This window comes from Dromaius novaehollandiae, chromosome 15, assembly GCF_036370855.1.
Source record: "Dromaius novaehollandiae isolate bDroNov1 chromosome 15, bDroNov1.hap1, whole genome shotgun sequence".
In the NCBI taxonomy this organism is placed as follows: domain Eukaryota; kingdom Metazoa; phylum Chordata; class Aves; order Casuariiformes; family Dromaiidae; genus Dromaius; species Dromaius novaehollandiae.
Window position 1 is genome coordinate 955678 of NC_088112.1, and position 18107 is coordinate 973784.

Below are 18107 nucleotides of genomic sequence, written 5' to 3' on the forward strand. Positions count from 1 at the left end.
AAATCATTTCCCAAATGATAACAAAAATGCAGCTATCTCTGGAGGTGAAGACTAATTGTCCTCACAACAGTCAGGGTGAACAGCAGAAAAAGTAGTGCTAAAAGGACACATGACCAGTGCACTTTAACACCAGGGGTTCTGGACTCTAAAATGCCCTGGAGACAGAGAAAAACTTCACTTTTCAAAGTTGCCCCCAAAGGCCTCACAGGCATCTTGTGCTGAATTATCTCAGCAGTAGAACCACTGCAGCCCCACTGGGATTTCAACACGCAGACAGGGAGAAGACAGGGATTAGAAGCCCAAATGCCAGGGCATTAAACTACATTTTCTGATTTGGTGCAGGTGGAGTGGGAGAGCTCCAGCTCAAATTATGCCATTGGTATCTCTTTCCCTCTCAGTCATAATCTGGGCTGCTGTCTGAACAAAACATTAGGAGAAAAGGTGTTTGCACACAGATTTGTGTCAAAAGTGGAGAGAAGCCAGCTGATTTCCCTATTCCTCCAAGCAGTTTCCTGAATCCAAAATACTATCATTCTCTCTGCTGTGGAAAATACTTCTGGCTCCCTCTCTCTCCGTCAGTATTTCTCTATGGTTTTGCATGATCACCTGCTGGCTACGTTGCAAGGCGCTATTTCCCAGACACTGTGGATTTGTGTTGTTTTCCTGCCCTTGCCAAGGGATGGCCGTGCACAAATTCCTCCCATTGCAGGTCTGCAGTTGGGCATTCTGGGAGCAGATCCAACACCTGACAGCAAATCTGCATTTCCCAGGCTGCCTATTGCATTCCCTCTTATTTCCATTAAGCATCTCTGTTGCTGTCTTAGGTGGCTAATCTGTTCTTTCATATATTTTTTTCATGTGCCTCCTTAAAACATCAGCAATTCACCTCAGTTATTTGCAAAAGAACAGCTTCTTGGTCATCAGGTGTCTGCAGGACTAGGAGAGCTGCTTTTTGGGTCTGTATGCAACACACTGGGAGCCCTGAAGAAATTTCAGAGTCATTGCCTGAAGCAGAGGAGTAGGGAGGCTGCATGAGGTCATGGCAGGGCTCCTTGGTTTCTGTGTTGTCACTGATCAACCATATTTTTTGCTCTGCCCGCTACCCTGATGGGTGACTGGCCCATAGCAGGCAGAAGGGCAGCCCGTCGCTCTCCAGAGCAGGGGGTGTTCAGCCCATCCCTACCGGCAGAGAGGCTGTGGGGCCAGTCCTGGCAGGGAGGAGTGCCTGCCCATCGTGGTTGGATGTGTTCCCTGCAGGGCATTCCCTCTCACCTTGTACATGCTCAAGGACTAAAGATCTGGCAGCAGTCCCTGGGGAAGGCAGGCTGGCACCTCGGAGCAGCAACACTGGGATTTCCGCAGACAGTGAGGAGCCAAAGGACAATTTTATTATAGTCAAATTCACTGCCTGGGCACTTGGGGCAGAAACCAGGAATCCTCCATATGGGTGCTACATGGTGCCTGCCCCAAAGCATTGACAGTCCCAGCAAGACTTTGCCACTCGTTTTGCCATTCACCAAAATTGTAGGGACAAAGCCCTGTTTAGCACAACCAAATCTGAGGCCCCTATAGCTTTATGTAATGTCCTTCTGAACCTTAAACCAACTCACAGTGACCTAAACAGAGGAGAAAAAAGTATTCTCAGAAATATTGGAAAAAAGAAAGCTGTAGAGAATCTGTTGCCAAGAGAAACTGTGCACAAGAAAGGGTCCCCAAACCCTATTGTTAACATCCAATGCAGCACAGTTCTGCAGTTTCAGTTATTAAGGGAACGGTTAGCCTCCCTAGAGAGAGAAAAGCATGTGTCCCAGCTGGCCATGCAGAGCCATGCAGAGCCATGGCTGCTTCATGGCTGGAGAGAGTCCCACCACATGCCAAAGGTGTGACCACACACGTGCTTCAGCCCCAGGTGGCAGACCCAGAGCAGCGCAAGGGAAGGCAGCACTCGGTGACTGCACCTGGCTGCAGCAGCTCCACTCCCTTCCCATTTTTTCTGGTATTTTGGCTGCACTGTGTTAAATGGAGATGGAGCATCCTACCATCCATGCTCCACTGCTCTCACCAGTGCAGTCAAAAACCTGGCTCTCGTCATCCTTTGGGGAATGCTGGGGATTTCCTTGAGGCTGCAAAACCACTAGGGTCAGGGCTGTGTCTTTCCCTGTGTCTCCACCCAAACGCAGGCACTGGTGTGCATCCGTGCCGGAGCATGTGCAGGAGCACAGGCACCACTGGGGACAGATGAGACTGAGCCAAGCCTTCGTACCTCTGAGTTACCCTCACCGCCACTGGGATCAGGCAGCTCTTGTTCAGGGCAGGATCTAGCGTAGCAACAAATATGAAATCCTCGGCTGCTAATTAAACATCTCAAATCCCTTCCACACTATAGTATCCGAGCAGCAAGGCTTCAGGAGTAGAGATGCTTTAGGATCAGCTTTGAAAATAAACCCAAATAAGCCACTTTTCAGAGATTAAATTGTCTCCTCTTGGAAACCACTGCAGGGGAAGAGCGCTTGTTTATTAAAAAGAGACAGCAGGGGTCAGGACATGAAAGGCGGCTTTGTCTCCTAGGCTATTATCTTACTCCATTTGTCTGTATTTTAATGCCTGTTTTTTAGGTGTGCGGGGAATCTCAGACAGAAATCTCTCAGCTCCAAAAGCACCGGGCAAAGAGCACCCCCCATTCCTGGGTCCCGCGTGTCACCAGAGTCCGTGCCACCTGCAGCAGCCCCCAAACGAGCACATCTCTGGTGACACTGGGATCCAGGGCTGTGAATGCGCAGCCGTTCGGGGAAGGGCTTGCTCCCTCTCCAAGCCAGAGAGGACAGAATCCAGCTGCCTCTCCGGGGACCCCCAGGCTCTGTCAGGAGCTGAGCACAGCCGGATGACATGGAGGGCGGGCTGCCCTGGCACCCCCCACCCCACCCCGCTCCAGAGGCAGGAGTCCCTTCTGCTGCAGAGGGCATCCCCCGGGGGAGTCTCCCCCAACCCTTCAGGGCAGTGAATTCCCGGCAGAGCCCGGGGGGGGGGGGTCCCCCATCCCTGCGGCCCCCAAGCTGCTGGGCTCCCCGGTGGATGATGGAAAGATGCGGGGGGGGGGGGGCGGGGAGGGAGCGAGGGGGAGAGTGGAGGGGCCGCGGGGACGGTGAGGGGGCGTCCCTGAGGGCTGAATGGAGCATCGTCTGGGGAGGGTCCTGGCTGTGGGGGCACCCCGGGGGAGGGGGGCGGCTGTAGGAGCATCCCTGGGGGGGAGAGCCGACTGCCGGAGCAGCCGGGGCGGGGTAGGGGGGGGAGCCGAGGACCGACTGCAGGGGCATCCTGGGGGATGCGAGTGTAAGAGCATCCCGAGGAGGCAGGGGTCGGCTGCGGGAAAATCCCGGGGGGGGGGGGCGACTACGGGAGCCTCCCGAGGGGAATCCAGCTGCAAGAGCATCCCGAGGGTGGGAGGAGGGCCGGTTGCAGCGGCATCCCAGGGGGAGGGGGTTCCGGGTGTAAGAGCATCCCGGGGGGGTTACCTCTGCAGCATCCCGGGGAGGTCCCCCCCTCCTGCGCTCGGAGCAGCGCCGGCTGCCGCCCCGCAGCACGGCATCCCCCGGCCCGTCCTTGCCGCGGCGGAGGCGGAGGGGCGTCGCGGGGCGCTTTTACCTCTGCGAGGGCCCCGGCGGCGGCGGCGGTGGCGGCGCGGCGCCCCCAGGCGCGGGCGGCGGCAGCTCGGCGCACGGCGGGGCCGCGGCAGCGCGGCTGCGGCTCGGCTCCGCGCCGCGCCGCGCCGGGAGGAGGGTCCGCGCCGGGCGCCCGCTCCGCTCCGCTCCGCCCCGCCGCGCCCGCCCGCCGCGCCGCGCCGCGCCGCAGCCCCGCAGCCCGGGCCGCCGCCGCCGCAGGGCCGGCGGGAGCGAGCGGCAGCCGGCGGCATGAGGCGCGACCCGGCGCCCGGCTTCTCCATGCTGCTCTTCGGCGTCTCCCTCGCCTGCTACTCGCCCAGCCTCAAGTCGGTGCAGGACCAGGCGTACACGGCCGCGGTGGTGCTGGAAGGCAAGGTGCAGTCCGTGGCCCCCCCCGCCGGCGGCGGCAATGACAGCCGCGGCGCCGCCGGCCCCGCCGGGGGGGTCCTGGTCAAGGTGCTCGACTTGTGGCCCCTCAACAGCGGCGGGCTGCAGCGGGAGCAGCTCATCAGCGTGGGCTCCAAGGCGCCCTGCTTCAAAGTGAAGCGCAACCACCGCTACATCTTCTTCCTGGAGCCCACCGAGGAGCCGCTCGTCTTCCGCACCGCCTTCGCCCCGCTCGACACCAGCGGCAAGAACCTCAAGCGGGACGTGGCGCGGATCCTCTGCGCGGACTGCGGTACGGGCCGCGCCGCGGCGGCGGGCGGCGGCGGGGGGGCTCCGGCCCCGCGCCGCGGCGGCGATCGGGAACGGCCCCCGGCGGTGGCGGGGGGGGCGCCAGGAACGGCCGCGGCCGGCGGCGGCGGAGGCCGCGGCACCGGCACCCACCGGCGGTGCCCCGCAGGTGCCGGGGCCCAGCCAGGCGCCGTCCGTGCTGCGTCCCCCGGCCCGGGCTGGGCGGCGGGGGGGTGCCTTCCCGATCGCCCCCCGCCGCCAGTTCGCACCGTGAACCGTGCCTTGTACCGGGGGAGGGCGGCGCATGCGGGCGGCTCTCTCCCCGCGGCCGCGGCGGGCCCGGCCGCCGCAGCCCCTCTTCTCCCCGGCTGGGGTCCTGTGCAGCCGCGCAGGCTGCGGCCGGCCTCGCTCGCGCGGGGCAAGGGTCCCAGCCGGTGCCCGGCCTCCCCCGGTCGCGGGGCACCGTGCCGGCAGCCGTACCCCGAGCCCCGGTGCTGGGCGGGCGGAGCAGGGCCCCGAGCCCCGGCTTCGTGTGCACCCGGGGCCGCTCCCAGCCCGTTTGCGTTGTCTTTAGCCGCACGTTTCGGTTCACTGAAGCATTCGGTCTTGGTGCCTTCTGGCTCTTCCAGCCGCCCCCCCACCCCCCAACCCGTCGAATGTATCTTCCCTGGATTTTCCTTGGTAATCGCAGCCAGCCCCCGACTGGGAGAGCCTTTACCGGCATGCGGTAGTGGCTCCGTTAACTCTGTGCGCACTGATGCTGCCTGATGCATTGCTCTTCCCGGGCATGTTTACTAATGCGGAGATGGGCTCTTTCCCAAGGTGTGTGGAATGGATGTTGGCTTTCCAGGTGTGCCACAACTGCCGGGAAGTTTTGCCTCTTTCAAAATAATGGTCTAATTTTCTGAAGTTGGTTTTCTTCTATTCATGTAGTGCATTTAGCTTTCTTCCTTTAAGCGGCTCTATGCACTTGTTCTGTTGTATGTGCTGTGCACTGATCCTTCATCGCCTTTTTTTTTAAACATGGTTATGAAATTATTTCAGCTGGGAAGCACCTGCTGAAGCATTACTCCTTTTTACCTCGTCTTTACACTTCCTGTTGCGATAGGCTGGGAGGGGAAGGGGGAGCACAAGCAAAGACAATGACTGCATTTTCCCAGGTTTAGGATCTGAGCTTACAAAAATGCAAGGCTGGCCCTCAGTTCAGCTTTAATGCTCAGATACTGTGTCACAAAATCCTGAGAAAACCAGTAATACTTGGAGCTCTGAGAGCCACACTGTGCCATAAGAAATGAATGTGAATCTCTCTTGTTTGATGGATTATAAGTATATGCAGGACATATCTCCAGGGAATTCAGGTTCTCCATTCAAAGACAACATGCTGTATATAAGTACTTGCTCATCATGTTAATTGGCCTTTTGCCTCATTAAAGGCAAGGTGCCATTCTAGTTATACTTAGCTTTATAATGAACGTATGTTTGCTTGTTGTTGTTGTTGTTGTTGTTGTTGTTGTTAACTAGATGTTTCTGGGGCAAATACTTTGCCATTCAGGACTGTTGATACCAGATTGTGAAAGCTGGATCTGTCTCTTTTTTTAGACATCCAAAAGATAAATTTAGAAGATTGCATTACCTGGGACAAAGAAGGAACCTTGTACATCATAATATGTTGTTGAGGAAAATGGGCTAGGACTGCATATGAGAAAACTAATTTGGGAGACACTAATTTCATGTATATCTGTATGTGGGCCATCATGGACGTAGAGGATTTAGTAAAATAGCTGTTGTGAAGTTAAAAGAAAGGTAAACGGGGGAATTCCTTGGGACTGTGATCCAACAGTCAGGTAGAAACATAGCCAAAAACAAACAAACAAACAAAAAAACCCAGGCTGCTTTTTTTCTTGTTAGGCAAGAGGAATCCCAAACTTGCACATCTCTGAGCAGCCAGATACGACTTTAAGAAGAATGGAGGCTGCTCTGTTGCTTCCTGGATCAGGCCCAAAGTGTTAATGTGTAGGCTGATGTAACAACAACTTAAGGGATGTCATTCTGCCCATGACACCTTCTTGGAGCTGAAATGTTTGTTTCTATATTTTTGACCATATGAACAGGCCTCCTGGCTAAGGGACTCTGCAGGTTGTTGGGATCATTGTCTCAGCAGAGTTATACAGCATGTTGCGAAATAAAAAATAAGCTGGTGGTTGGGAACTGTTACAACTGTGGTTTTGTTAAGTGATGAAGATTAAACGGGAACCTCAGCATGCTGAATTTGTGATTCCCCAAGCGCTTCATGCTTTCAGGTTCAGCTGGAGTTCCAGGAGGTTAATTTTGAAGGTGACATTCCTGGCAGGATCTTCTGATTTGTAGCATCTGAGCTGCTGAAAAGGTGCATGGACTGGGAAACCAGACCATCTTGCCTTCTTGCTCCTTGGTTTCTGCTGGGAGAGGAAATGAGATGAAGTACTAAGCTGTTTCCCTTTTTTTGCTGCAGAAGAGGCCACGGACAACCCCAGAATGACCAGGGGATGAAGGGTTCAGGCACCAAGTGCTCTCTGAGGGAAAGCCAAGCAGCAGCGTTGTGCGAGATATTATGGAGCAAATGGGATGAACACTAGGGTCTCTTCTGCATTGGCAGAGAGGCACTGCATGTCTCTGATCCCTCCAATTCCTTCTGCCCCCACTGAAGTCAGGGGTCTCACAGGACCATCTTCTCCCTGTTCTGGCCCTGCACCTGGGTCTGTTTTCTAGTGATTCATACACACCCTTCTCAGAGGCTAAGATTCTGTGTGTCCTCTGCTCTTGCTGATTCCAGAAGATGGTTGCTGAGGTCCAGGTTGTGTTGCAGAATTAGGCTTGAGGTTGGAGCATGTATGTCTCTCTCCCATAGATAGCCTCTGCTTTTGGTCACACAGCTTGCTCAGAGAAGAGAAAGTGCTGCTCGGTTCAGGATATTGAGGCACAACATGGGGCCCAAATCCTGGCTGGGTGCAGCTGGGAAGGCTAAAAGGGAGGGATAGTCTGGGGTGCAGGAGACAAAACAGGAAAATCAGACTGCACAGCTGGTATGTGGAGTGTTTCAGGAATGATCAAATAAGGCCTCTGTAGCTGGGGCATACATAAGGGGTCTCAGCCTTCGTGTCTGCCTTCCCTGTGCTGAGATCCTGGAAGGGGGACTCTCACATTGGCCAGACCTGCTGCTGGCCAAACTGCAGAGGCTGGAATTTCCCTACCTGCAAAATCCAGATGTTTCCAGCCCCCGCCTCTCTGCACAGCCATGGGTTGAATGAATGAGTGCAATTTCCTGGCACAGACGGAACAGCTTTCAAAGTGTCACTGCTCCCTGGATCCCAGGGTCCTGTGGGTCTCACCACCCACGTGCCCATTTTAAAAGCCTCTTCCACATGGGCAGTATTACTGTTTTCCATAATGTATATAATGATTCCTTTTATTGCTTTTCCTCTTGTCTCTTTTCTTTGCAACTTTTAGCACCTTAGTTTTGGACGGTCTCTTATTTTTCCTGTGTCCATGTAGACAGATCAAGGAGGAAGAAATAGCTGCAAGAGGCAGCGCTGGCTTTCACCAGCGGCGTGGCAGCTTTGTGTGGTGTCCCTGCCTGGACTGCTCCTGATTTGAGTCTAGACAGGGGGTTGTGGTCCTGACCCTTCTGGCCTTTAAGGGCCTCTCAGGTGATTGTCTGCTTCCCACTCTAAATGAACTGATGCATCCTGTGCCAAAGATATGTTTGCAAATATTTTGTATACAGGAGGGGCTCTTGCTAATGCGAGTTTAACCTGTCTGATTTCTGCTTTTACAGGACAGTGAATGTCCTCCTACCTCCATATGCAGGAAGTTGCAAAGTGCATTTAATTAGAGCTTGTATGTCTCTTGGAGCACCTTACTGAAAATGCTATGAAAGTCCAGGACTGAGTATAGGACTTGCCTGTAGGATTAGCTTAGTCTAAGTGAGTAATCTGGTGGTGGCAGATCCCCTGGGAGGATTTTCAGGCACAGGATCTGTTCTTGCAGCAGGTACTTCTTGTGAGATGAGGTCCCTGAACAGCTGGGTTTTTTTTGCAGTGAGAAGGTGCATTGGTCTCAGTGGGAACTGGGAATGTGCTGGGACCATGCATTGCTGGGAATTGTATCTGTCAACTCTCAGAGCCTGGTTAGTTATACCTGGCCTGTGAGAAGAGGCGGGAGGCCTGATTTTGAAGCACCTGCGGGAAAATACAGCCTTTTGGATTACAATGTAGGTGTTGCTGGCTGAAATAGCACTGGAAACATTGGCCCAGCAGCTCATGCAAAAATACTCCTCTCTGCTAACCTGCAAATCATCCAATGTGCTCCAAGTCAAGCAGACATGGGGGAAGGGTGTGGGCTGCTGGTCACCAATGCCAGTGTTGTCCCCTTGTCCTGGGACAGCTGCAAAGCAGGGAGGAGCAAAATTAGCTCTTTTTTTCATGCGCTGCCCTGCTAATTAGAGCTGTCTGAAACTGTTTCTCACCACCTTCAGAAAATTACACTTCCTTGGGTTCACAGAAGAGTGAAAAACCTGCTTGCTTCTTGCCTTGAGCTTCTGCAGATGGAGAACGGTCACTTTGCTGCAGAAGGCTTTTACCCCTCGCAAGGATGGCATGTTTCTATGTGCTCCCTACTCCTGGCTTAGCTGGCGCAGAATTTTGCCTGGAAATGGATCCGTGGGTACCTGGGTCCCCATGGCCAGATCTGCTCCTTGTCTCTCAGCTGAGCCAGCCTTGAAGGGAATCTGGTAACTAAAACTTTGCTCAGCCAGTGCTGCCTGTTCAAATGACTTAGCTGTACCTGAAACACCTGAGGCCACTCACTCCCAGACACGTGCCATGTGCAGAGCAAAGCTCGGCTAATTCCTCAGTCCCCCTTTCCGAAATGTTTGACTAAATAAAGCATCGCCCCGTGGGTCTCTGTGGGTAACAGGAGACTAATAACACTTCTGAGTGATCCCAGCAGTGCTGCTTTCCATAGCTAGGGTTTCTCCATGCAGAGCCCCTGGTCACCAGCTGCTCCTCGGTGGCTCTCTTCATGCTCTGCTAGCTAATAAACCTGAGAGATGGGCCCCGAAGCATAACGGCTTTTCTAAATCATAGGCAGCACCTTGACTTGAGTTTGGATCTAGATCAGAAAATGGTGTATGCTCAGGAGCACAGAGGCAATAAACTCCATTGCCAGGCAAAAATGGAGCCATGTTCTGAAGCAGCTGAGCTCCCCACTTGTTTTGGGGTGTATCAGGCAAAATGCACCATAATCACCAGGGCCCTGAGCCTTAAAGCATTCAGCACATCCCAAAACCTACAGTAAAGTCCCTCAAGGAATCTGGGCCCTGCAACAAAAGCAGCATACCCTCAGTTTTGGTACTGTTCTTTTGGAGTGAGGACGCCTCTTGCAGAGGGCTCAGCTGGGGTTGCCAGTTCACGTGGGCAGCAAGTTGGGGATCCTATGAGGAACAGCTGTTGCTTTGCCAGGTTTGAGACCACAGCTCCTGGTGCTGGAGTTGACTCTGTCACTGTTTCCCATCCTGAGTCACTGTGTGATACTGTTGAGTGTATAGCACAGGTGCTCTGCCCTGGAACAGGCGCACAGGCTTCCCCCCCCAGCAAGCAGTGTGTGGCCTTTGGCAGGCGTGAGCACAGACACGATGAAAAGGGCACAGGTGAGCAACACACTTGTTCAGGAGGAGCTTTAGAGGATTGACTGGTGGTAGGCAGCAGGTTTCCAAAGGACTTACATGCCTGGGGAGCTCGTGGGTGACTCTGGTAGTCTGAGAAATTCTCACTGCAGAGAAGCCTGAGTGATAACATGCTGGAAAGGTGTTTCTCCAGCCTGCTCCCACGTTCTGGCTCCTGCTGAGCCAGGAGGCATTGGGACTGTCTAGCATCTTCTGCTGGTTGGACTGGGCCTGTTTAGCACCAGGTGTGGTGGCGTAGTTGGTGCTGGTTGCCCTGGTGGGAGCTGGGCTGGGTACAAGAAAGCGCCCTGAAAGATGTCAGCAAATCCTGTATTCCTCTGTGCTCTCCCTGCTGGTCAGAGGAGTTTGCCAGAATGTGAGCATGCACCCTCCATAACTCCTGGACTACGCTTTCATCTCCAAATGGCACTGTTTAAGGTGTCTCTGCCCTGCTTTCTGTGGGGAGCTGTTCTCTGCACTGTGCTATGCTCCCTGTGCAGTGCAGATGGCTGAGGACTCCTCTCCTCAGTGGGAGCTCAGGGTGACAGGTACAGCAAGGGGCGGTCCGGGAGGAAGCTCATCTCCCTGGCAACTTTGGCATCTGGGCATTTGCTCACCCACCAAATTAAGTGCGCAGCACTTGATCACCAAAAGGGTGCCAGCACCTCTCAGTGCTTCCCCATCTCAGGGGGGAGGCAGAGAGGTCTGCCAGCTGCCAGAAATTCTGGGGTCAGAGTATTGAACCGGCAAGGGCAGACAAAAGATCAAAAGAGAGATGAATCACTGTGCTGCTCTTCCCCTGCTGAATGACCAGACTCTCGGTGCTTGGCTGCTGTGGCCTCAGATGCTGGGCTAAATGATGCAAAGCTTGGCTGGAAGGGTCAGTAAGAACTGCTTTCATTTAATTCCCTTGGTCCAGCTCTATCCTGCATAAGAGGGTGGCTACTCTAGAGGAGATGAAAATGTGAGATCCGCCAGAGCATGGGTTACTAGAGAGAAGATGATTTTCAGCTTGAATGAAAATAACGTGTTTAACTCCAGACAGGGAAACCTGGGCCATTGTCCGGTAGAGGGAAATCACCTCTGTGGTCAAAGGATTTGAAGAGGTTTGTATGAATGTTAGCTGGGAATGGTTTGGGCACCACTGAAGCTTTCTAGGGGAAGAGGAGAGTGCAGATGAGGGGAAGAAAAAGGAAAGAAGAAAACAAATGATTCAGTGGGTTGGCGGAAGCTGGGGGATGCTGCCTCAGAGACCTAAGGCACTGGTGTTCAGCTGAATGGGGGTTTCTTGCTGTTGGGTGTGTTGGGATTGGCCAGCTCTTGCTGAATTCATAGCCCTGTCTAGGCATTGCTGGCTGATTCCTTGTTTCAGGAGTCCTTGTTCGTCCTCCTGTCCCAAGATGCCATGTCATGCTGTGCCTGGCTTCCAGCAACGCAAGCAGTTAGAAAGGAGCAGACTCAATGCTCCTACTTGGGGTATCATCCCAAGCAATTGCTCTCCTTAGGGTACCTCTGCAAACCCAACCATGACTGAAGGATGACCTCCTGGAAATGATCACTGGTGTGAATTAAGGGGATGAACTGTTCTGGGCCTTGTGGTGGGATCATGAGGTGTGCACAGCACAGCTGTGGCACCTTGAGGGTCTGCACTGGAGCTAATGGTGGTGGGAAGAAGAGATCTGCAAAAGGCTATGGGAACTACAAGCCAGAGATGTCCACCCCACTGTGAAGGGTTATACCCTTGTCAGTGGTAGCCATCGTCTGGAGCTGGGTGAGAGCTGTCAGCAGAGCTTTTTAACAGCAGGTTGGACAGACACTTGTCAGGCCTGACCCTGGTACTGGTAACCTTGTGGGCAGGCATAGGGACTAGATAGCTGCTCAGAGCTGTTTCGGTGTGAGGAGACCACAACTTGCCCTCTTGATGAAGGTGAGGACTCCGGCTTGGGTGCTGGAAGTGATCCTGTGGGATCTGCTAGAGGAAGCAGAGCCCCAGGGCTGAGGGCGATCAGCTCTCAAAGGTGGTAGCTTTCCAGGGCAGGTTTGGATGGGCAGCGCTGTGTCTGGAGGCTTGTGGAACAGCTGAGGAGGACAGGAAGGCTTTGCAGAGCAGTAGAAGGACATACTGTACTTCATGGGAGAGGTAGTCAGGTCTTGCCAATTTAGGGTCAGAACAGAGATATTTCCAATTCATTATAATCAATCACTGCTCATCCCTTTTTCATAATGGCTCAGTAATGATAAAATGCTGTTCAGGATCCTCCTGGTGGTCTCAGGGCAGGCAGATGGCTTGTCAGGATGGCGGTGACTGGAATCAGCTCTGCTTTCTGGACTGTCTCACAGCTGGCAGTAATGCACCAGCCCTGGCTGCTGCGTTCACGGGAGCCTGGCCCCGTCAGATCCAAGCTCCTCTGCTGCCACACTGTCCATGTTAGTTCAAGGTGGGCTGCGCTTTGGTCAAGCCAAGGTGAGGTCCAGATCAGGCATGACCTGTATTGTAGGTCTCTACCAAGCATAGTGTGTTTTTTCCCAGCATGCAGGAGTGTGCAGAGTGAGACAATTAGCACTACATTCATTTGCCCTGGGAACATCACATGGAGTGAGGTGTGAGGGTGTCTTGCTTGGGGGCTGGATCTGTCCTATGGGTGAATGGGATGGTAGTAATGTTAATGAAGGGAATGAGTGCCTCCAACCATTGTCTGGACTCACTGCTCTGCTATTGTTCCTTCCTTCCTGCCTCCTCCCTTCCCTTCTTCCTTGGCTGCCCTCCTGTCTGGCTTCACGTGGATGAGGAGAAGAGTGGAGAGTGAAGCAGCTGAGTCTTCCCTAGGCCATTTTCAGTGTAAAGCCAGGCAGACATTCTCTGCTGGGAGTTGAGCTGAAGTCATCAACATCCCTGGAAGGACCAAGTGAGGTCTCAACCCTTCCATAGCAGGCATCCTGGCCTGGATCCTCATGGGGAGACCAGGGCTGCCCTGTCTGCATGAGCCCATGATGCTATGAGCCTCAGCCCATGATGCTGTGCTCTCTGGAGGGATGCTGGGCACCCGAGCCCTTGTCGAGCCATCTGGCATCGCACTATCTGGTGGGGAAAGGACTCGTCTTTTCATACTGGCTGCCAGGTTTTCTTTTGCGCTGCTGGCCCTTAGCAGCATGGGGAGCTGGCTGGAGAGGCTGCTGTGACCTAGGAAACATCAGGGCCTCTTCAAACTGACACTGGGAGCACGGTCACTCCCTGCCTGGGGAACTGCACAGTTACGTACTACACTGAAAGGAAACAGAGATCCCTTGGCTCTTGATGTGCATTGGCTTGTCAAGGCTTTGAGGAGACGTGGGGATCCTTTTCAATTGCTCTGGAGAGCCTGGGTCCCATGGATTCTTCCCCACATCTGCAGAGCTGCGGTGGTAGGGAGGACATGGGTAGGAGGGCAGAGATGGCCATGCTCCAGAGTAGGAGCTTTATGGAGTACCTACCCCATTTTTGCCATATGATAAGTCTGTGTGAGTATTAAAAAACAGCTACCGTCATATGGATCTATTTCAACCCTGTGTCTGTGCTGTAGCTATGCTGGGCGCATACACCACAGAAAGTTGTGTATGTGTGGCTTCATGCTCCAGAGGGAACCAATGCAAGCAAGGGGAGTGTGCTTAGAGATTTGGGTTCAGTTCCCATCGGTGCCATTGGCGTGTAAGGGACCTTTCAGGTACTGGCCAGCAGCATATAGGCCTTTCTTGGGTGGCTGTCTAGCTCTGAACATTTCAAAGCCAAGCTCAGCTCACTGCAAAGGTGTTCCATCCACAAGAACATAAATTTGCAGTACTCAAACCTTCCCTGTGATCTGCAGCAGCATGCTTTGTGTGCGTGGGGGAGCTGCGATATGTGAAGAGATGATTCCTGACAGTGTGTCAGTCCATCGTGTGGTGACAAGCAGGCTCCTGAGATCCAGGCTGATTTTTCTGGTCCTCAGAACTAGCCTGGTGTGCTGGCAGCAAGCACTGATCCCTGAGGGCACTTGGTCCTGCGGGATGGTGTGGAGAGAGGATTTTCCAAGCTGTTAGAGGGCTGGGCAGCTTTTTGGTGTGTGCTATGATGGAAGGATGCTCAGATGATGAACTTTGAGTATTTGGCCTACCTGATGCTTGCCAACTTCTGTGAGCATAGACCTACTGCCTGGGGCTGAGAGATGAGGATTGTATTTTGTGCCTTGAAATGATCCTGAAACTTGCAATCAGGGCCCATGCCACAGCCCTCTGGGATGCTATGTGTCAGTAAATGTTATTGGAAGGTGATCCAAACCCAGACAGTCAGGGTTTTGTGTGCAGATTTACTTTTCCAGACCCTGCCTGGTGAGAGGAAAGACAATTGCACTCTCCATCTGTGCTGACACAGCTAATCTGGGAGCCCTCCTGCCTCAGGTCACAGACAGTTTCAGGCCTCTCCTTCCCAAGCGCTGTCAGCTGAATTGCCTCCTGCTCTGTCTGTCATCAGGACAACACAGGTGCAAGGAAGAGGAAGAAATCCTGCCCATGATGTTGACATACTTGTAGGAAAAGCAGTTGAAATTGCCAAGAAAGCATGTGCTGTCTCTGTAATCAGACTGATAACCAGGAATAAAACTACAGCCGTAGCAGGAAGGAGGTGGTTTTGTGGCAGTGGTGTGCTGCTGTGTTGCAAATTTCTCAGCCAGGAAGATTCGCTGTAGTTTGTGAGGGGGACACAGGAAATAAACTCTTGCTATGAGCTCCGGATCATAACTGGTTAGGTCTATCAGGACAGTGCTAGTGGTAAATTGGTGTCATTCGTGACTGTCCAGTGGAATGGTCATAATCTGATATAGCATGAGCAGGGAGTAAGTAACTTCTGCTTTCATGTTGTATGGTGCTGATGGTGAGTGTCTGTCCCGGCACAGCCTGGATAAAGTGCACTTGCCTGTTCTCCTGGGGGAATTGTTGAGTGATCTTCTCTTCCCTATTTGAAGGCAGCATAGCTTCACTACCGTGGAACTTGACCTGCTCCCATATGCTCCCACTCTGTGGCTGTGTGATCTGTAGCAGCACTTTGGTTCCTGTCTCTCTGCTTGCAAAAGGGAGATTTATCCCCATGATGAATGTGTGGTCATTCTGGGGAGCTGTGTCTGCAAGGGGTTATTGATGTGGTCAGAGCACTTCTTAGAGCTAGGGGAGTAAATATGTTCTTCCCCATCAGGAGCTCCTGGAACCAGAGCTGGCTCCCTCAGTCTCTGTTTTGGGCAGCTGTGCAGCTAGAGAGAGGTCTTCTCCTGTCCTTTGCTCTTGGCACACAGGGCAATGTGTGGCTGTGTGTGTAGTGGTGTAGGACGGGCTCTGAGAGAGGCCGTTTAGTCCCTGTTCCCACACAGCTCCCCAGAGGACACATTTGGGATGAGGAACTGTGAGGTTTTGTGGACAGGGCTGATCTCCAGCTTGGGTACTTCCCTATGTTGCACAAGGTTTACTGAAAGTTCAGTAAGCATCAAGTGAACCTGACAGGAGGGGATCCATTGCAGCATTTCCTTTCCTGTGATCCCTTTCCTGATTCAGAGTTCTTTCCCATTCCTCTGCCCTTGAGGAATTTCCCACCACTCATGCCTGGTGGTTGGGCTGTGTCAAGGAGCTGGGAGAGGAGTGCTAGCCATTTCCTTCTTTGTGTAGGCAATAAAGTCCTCAGTGCTGCACCTCCTGGGTCCAAGGACTGCCAAGGTAAATCTGATCTGAAGGAGAGCACAGACAAGCTCTCTCAAGTCTGTGATTCTGGCCCAAAGAGGTCTTAGACTCCAAGTTGTCTTACACGAGTATTTATTAAGTAGATTGGTCTAGGAGTCTTTCCAGAGATCCTGGCAGCACAGTCACAGCTGGTAATAGAGCTGCCTTCTCTGTCTCCCTTGGGCTGACGGTATGAAGAGTGGAGTCAGAGATGTCCCGTAACGGAACGGCTCCTATCAGGATAGACAGCCCCAGGGGAAGTTTGGTGCTTCCATCATCAGAGACTCAGAGTAAAACTTGCCAGGACTTTCCATTTGGCCTGAGACGTCCATATGAGTGGGAAGAGGAAGTGGGTTTAAATCTTTTCTTGATGAAGAATGAGATATCAAGAAATGGATGCCTAAGGGATTTGGGTACCTCTTTGGTTAAGCTTGGCTGAGCCAGGAGATATCCAGGCAGTCATTCTGGGTTTAGGCAGTTCCATCCCACCCAAATTGCCTATTTTCTACCTGGCCTAGAGGGCAAATGGCTTCTCTGTGTGCCTGGTGCTGAGGCTGGGTGAAAGGGAAGGAGGGATAGGGACAGCTAAGCCAGGGCTTGAGTTAACAGCTATACTTGAGGCATGTCTCTATCATGCAGACTGCAACAGCCCTCCCAGCTCTGCTATGTGGTGTTGCCAGAGGTGAAGCCCTCTTTTTCCTAGCCATGATACAAGTTCCTGACTACTATACAACTTTAGGTAGATTTGAGGAAGGAAGAGGGGACACAATGATAGGCAGTTCCTGCATGGGAAGTCCATGCTTTGGGCTCCTTGTATTAAGAAATAAGGTCAGCAACGCTTCTGGCAAATGGCATTCCCAGGAAGGGAATCAGGTGCAGTGGGAATGGGTGAATGCAGAGCCTGTGGAAAACATCCATGTCCCTGGGATAGAAATCTGCCCAGCACTGGTGCTTGGAGGTTTGGAGGTCTTTGCTGTAATAGACACATACCTTCCAGCAAGCGAGGCTAGTAATAGGATTTTATTTGGAGCAGTTTTATGCTGGCCTAAGCTCATCTGTTGTGTGTGTGTGTGGGGGGGGGGGGGGGGAATGGCATACATAAGGGTAATTTCCTGGCTGCAGCATCCAAGGATACTTACTTTTATTGCCCATGTTCTTCAAAATAATATCTTTTCTTCTTCTCTGTGTAACGGATAACATGGGAAACCCTTCTGCAAGGAAATAAATCCTGCTTGTCACTGTGGCTTTCACCTGGCAGTGTTGAATTTCCTTCCATGCTGCTGTTGCCTTTCTCTTTTCCCCTCCTCTCCTCTCCTCCCTCCCACACACACTTTCTTCTCTATCTTACATCCTCAGCTTTTAGAGCGATAATTGCAGCTGAGCCAAGAAAATCCTAACATGTTTTTAAGGATGGCTTCAATTCCTTTTTCTGCAATGTTCTCCCTGTCTCTACCCTGTTTGAACACTCGAAGGAGTTTTGATGACATCTTTTTTTCCATTTAGATCTATTTTTGGAGGCAATTTCCTTGAAATTTAATTTCTGGATGAGAAGTGGGAATATGAAGTTGTCCAGTGACACTAAATGTGCAGGACACGCAGGTCAGACCTGCTTGTCAGAAGAGACTCTTGATATCCCTTCTAGGTCTCCCCATGGAAAGAGGTTGCTGGCGAGATCCAGGCAGTTTTGTAGGAAGTTGGGTGATTCTGGAAGTGAAAAGTGAATCCTCACAAAAGTCTGAGACTGTCTAGAGGAAGTATATCATGTACAAGACCCAGGACTTCATGCCCATACGGTTCTCACTCACCTGTAGCTGAAGGCCTGCAGACTGTTGGAGGCTTTGTGGATATGTAGGCTACCAGCCCTGGTTTGTCCAGGACTGTTGGATTGTGTGTTGGCTTTTGCATTACAGAGTGCCCCAGACCCTTGGCCAAGGAGGCAGCAGGAGCCAGCATTTCCATTCAGTGTATCCTTGGCTCCCTCCTGCTGAATTCAGTGGAGATTTCCCCATAAAAGAGGAGTGCCCAGTATCTGCCTGCAGCCCAGTGTTTGTCTGCAGAGTGCAGTTCTAGAGCTGTTCCCATGCATAGTCACCAGCTCCTCTGGTCGCAGATTCTGTTTCGACATTCCCTGTCCCTTCAGAGCGAGGGCTGTGGAAGAGTAGCATCTCCTCTGTTCAGCTTCAAGGGACAGGGGTCTCTCCACTGCCATCAAAATGATGTGGAAGGACAGATATTTGAGCTCTTGTGCAGCCATGCCATTGACTCCTTTGGGTTTTATCACCTACGCTGCTCTGGGTCAGGTCCAAAATATACTCACCACTTTCTCTCTCTTCCCCCCTTCCTGTAGGGCTCAT

The 18107-nt window shown here is 52.8% G+C and overlaps 1 protein-coding gene across 1 annotated transcript in view; it reads left to right on the forward strand.

The window, feature by feature from the left end:
- The first annotated feature begins 3908 nt into the window (after positions 1–3908).
- NRG2 (neuregulin 2) overlaps positions 3909–18107 on the forward strand; it is a 175408-nt gene continuing 161209 nt past the window's right edge. Inside the window, exon 1 of the mRNA XM_064520722.1 lies at positions 3909–4338. Within this exon, the coding sequence (XP_064376792.1) occupies positions 3909–4338 (430 nt within the window). The remainder of the gene's footprint in view (positions 4339–18107) is intronic.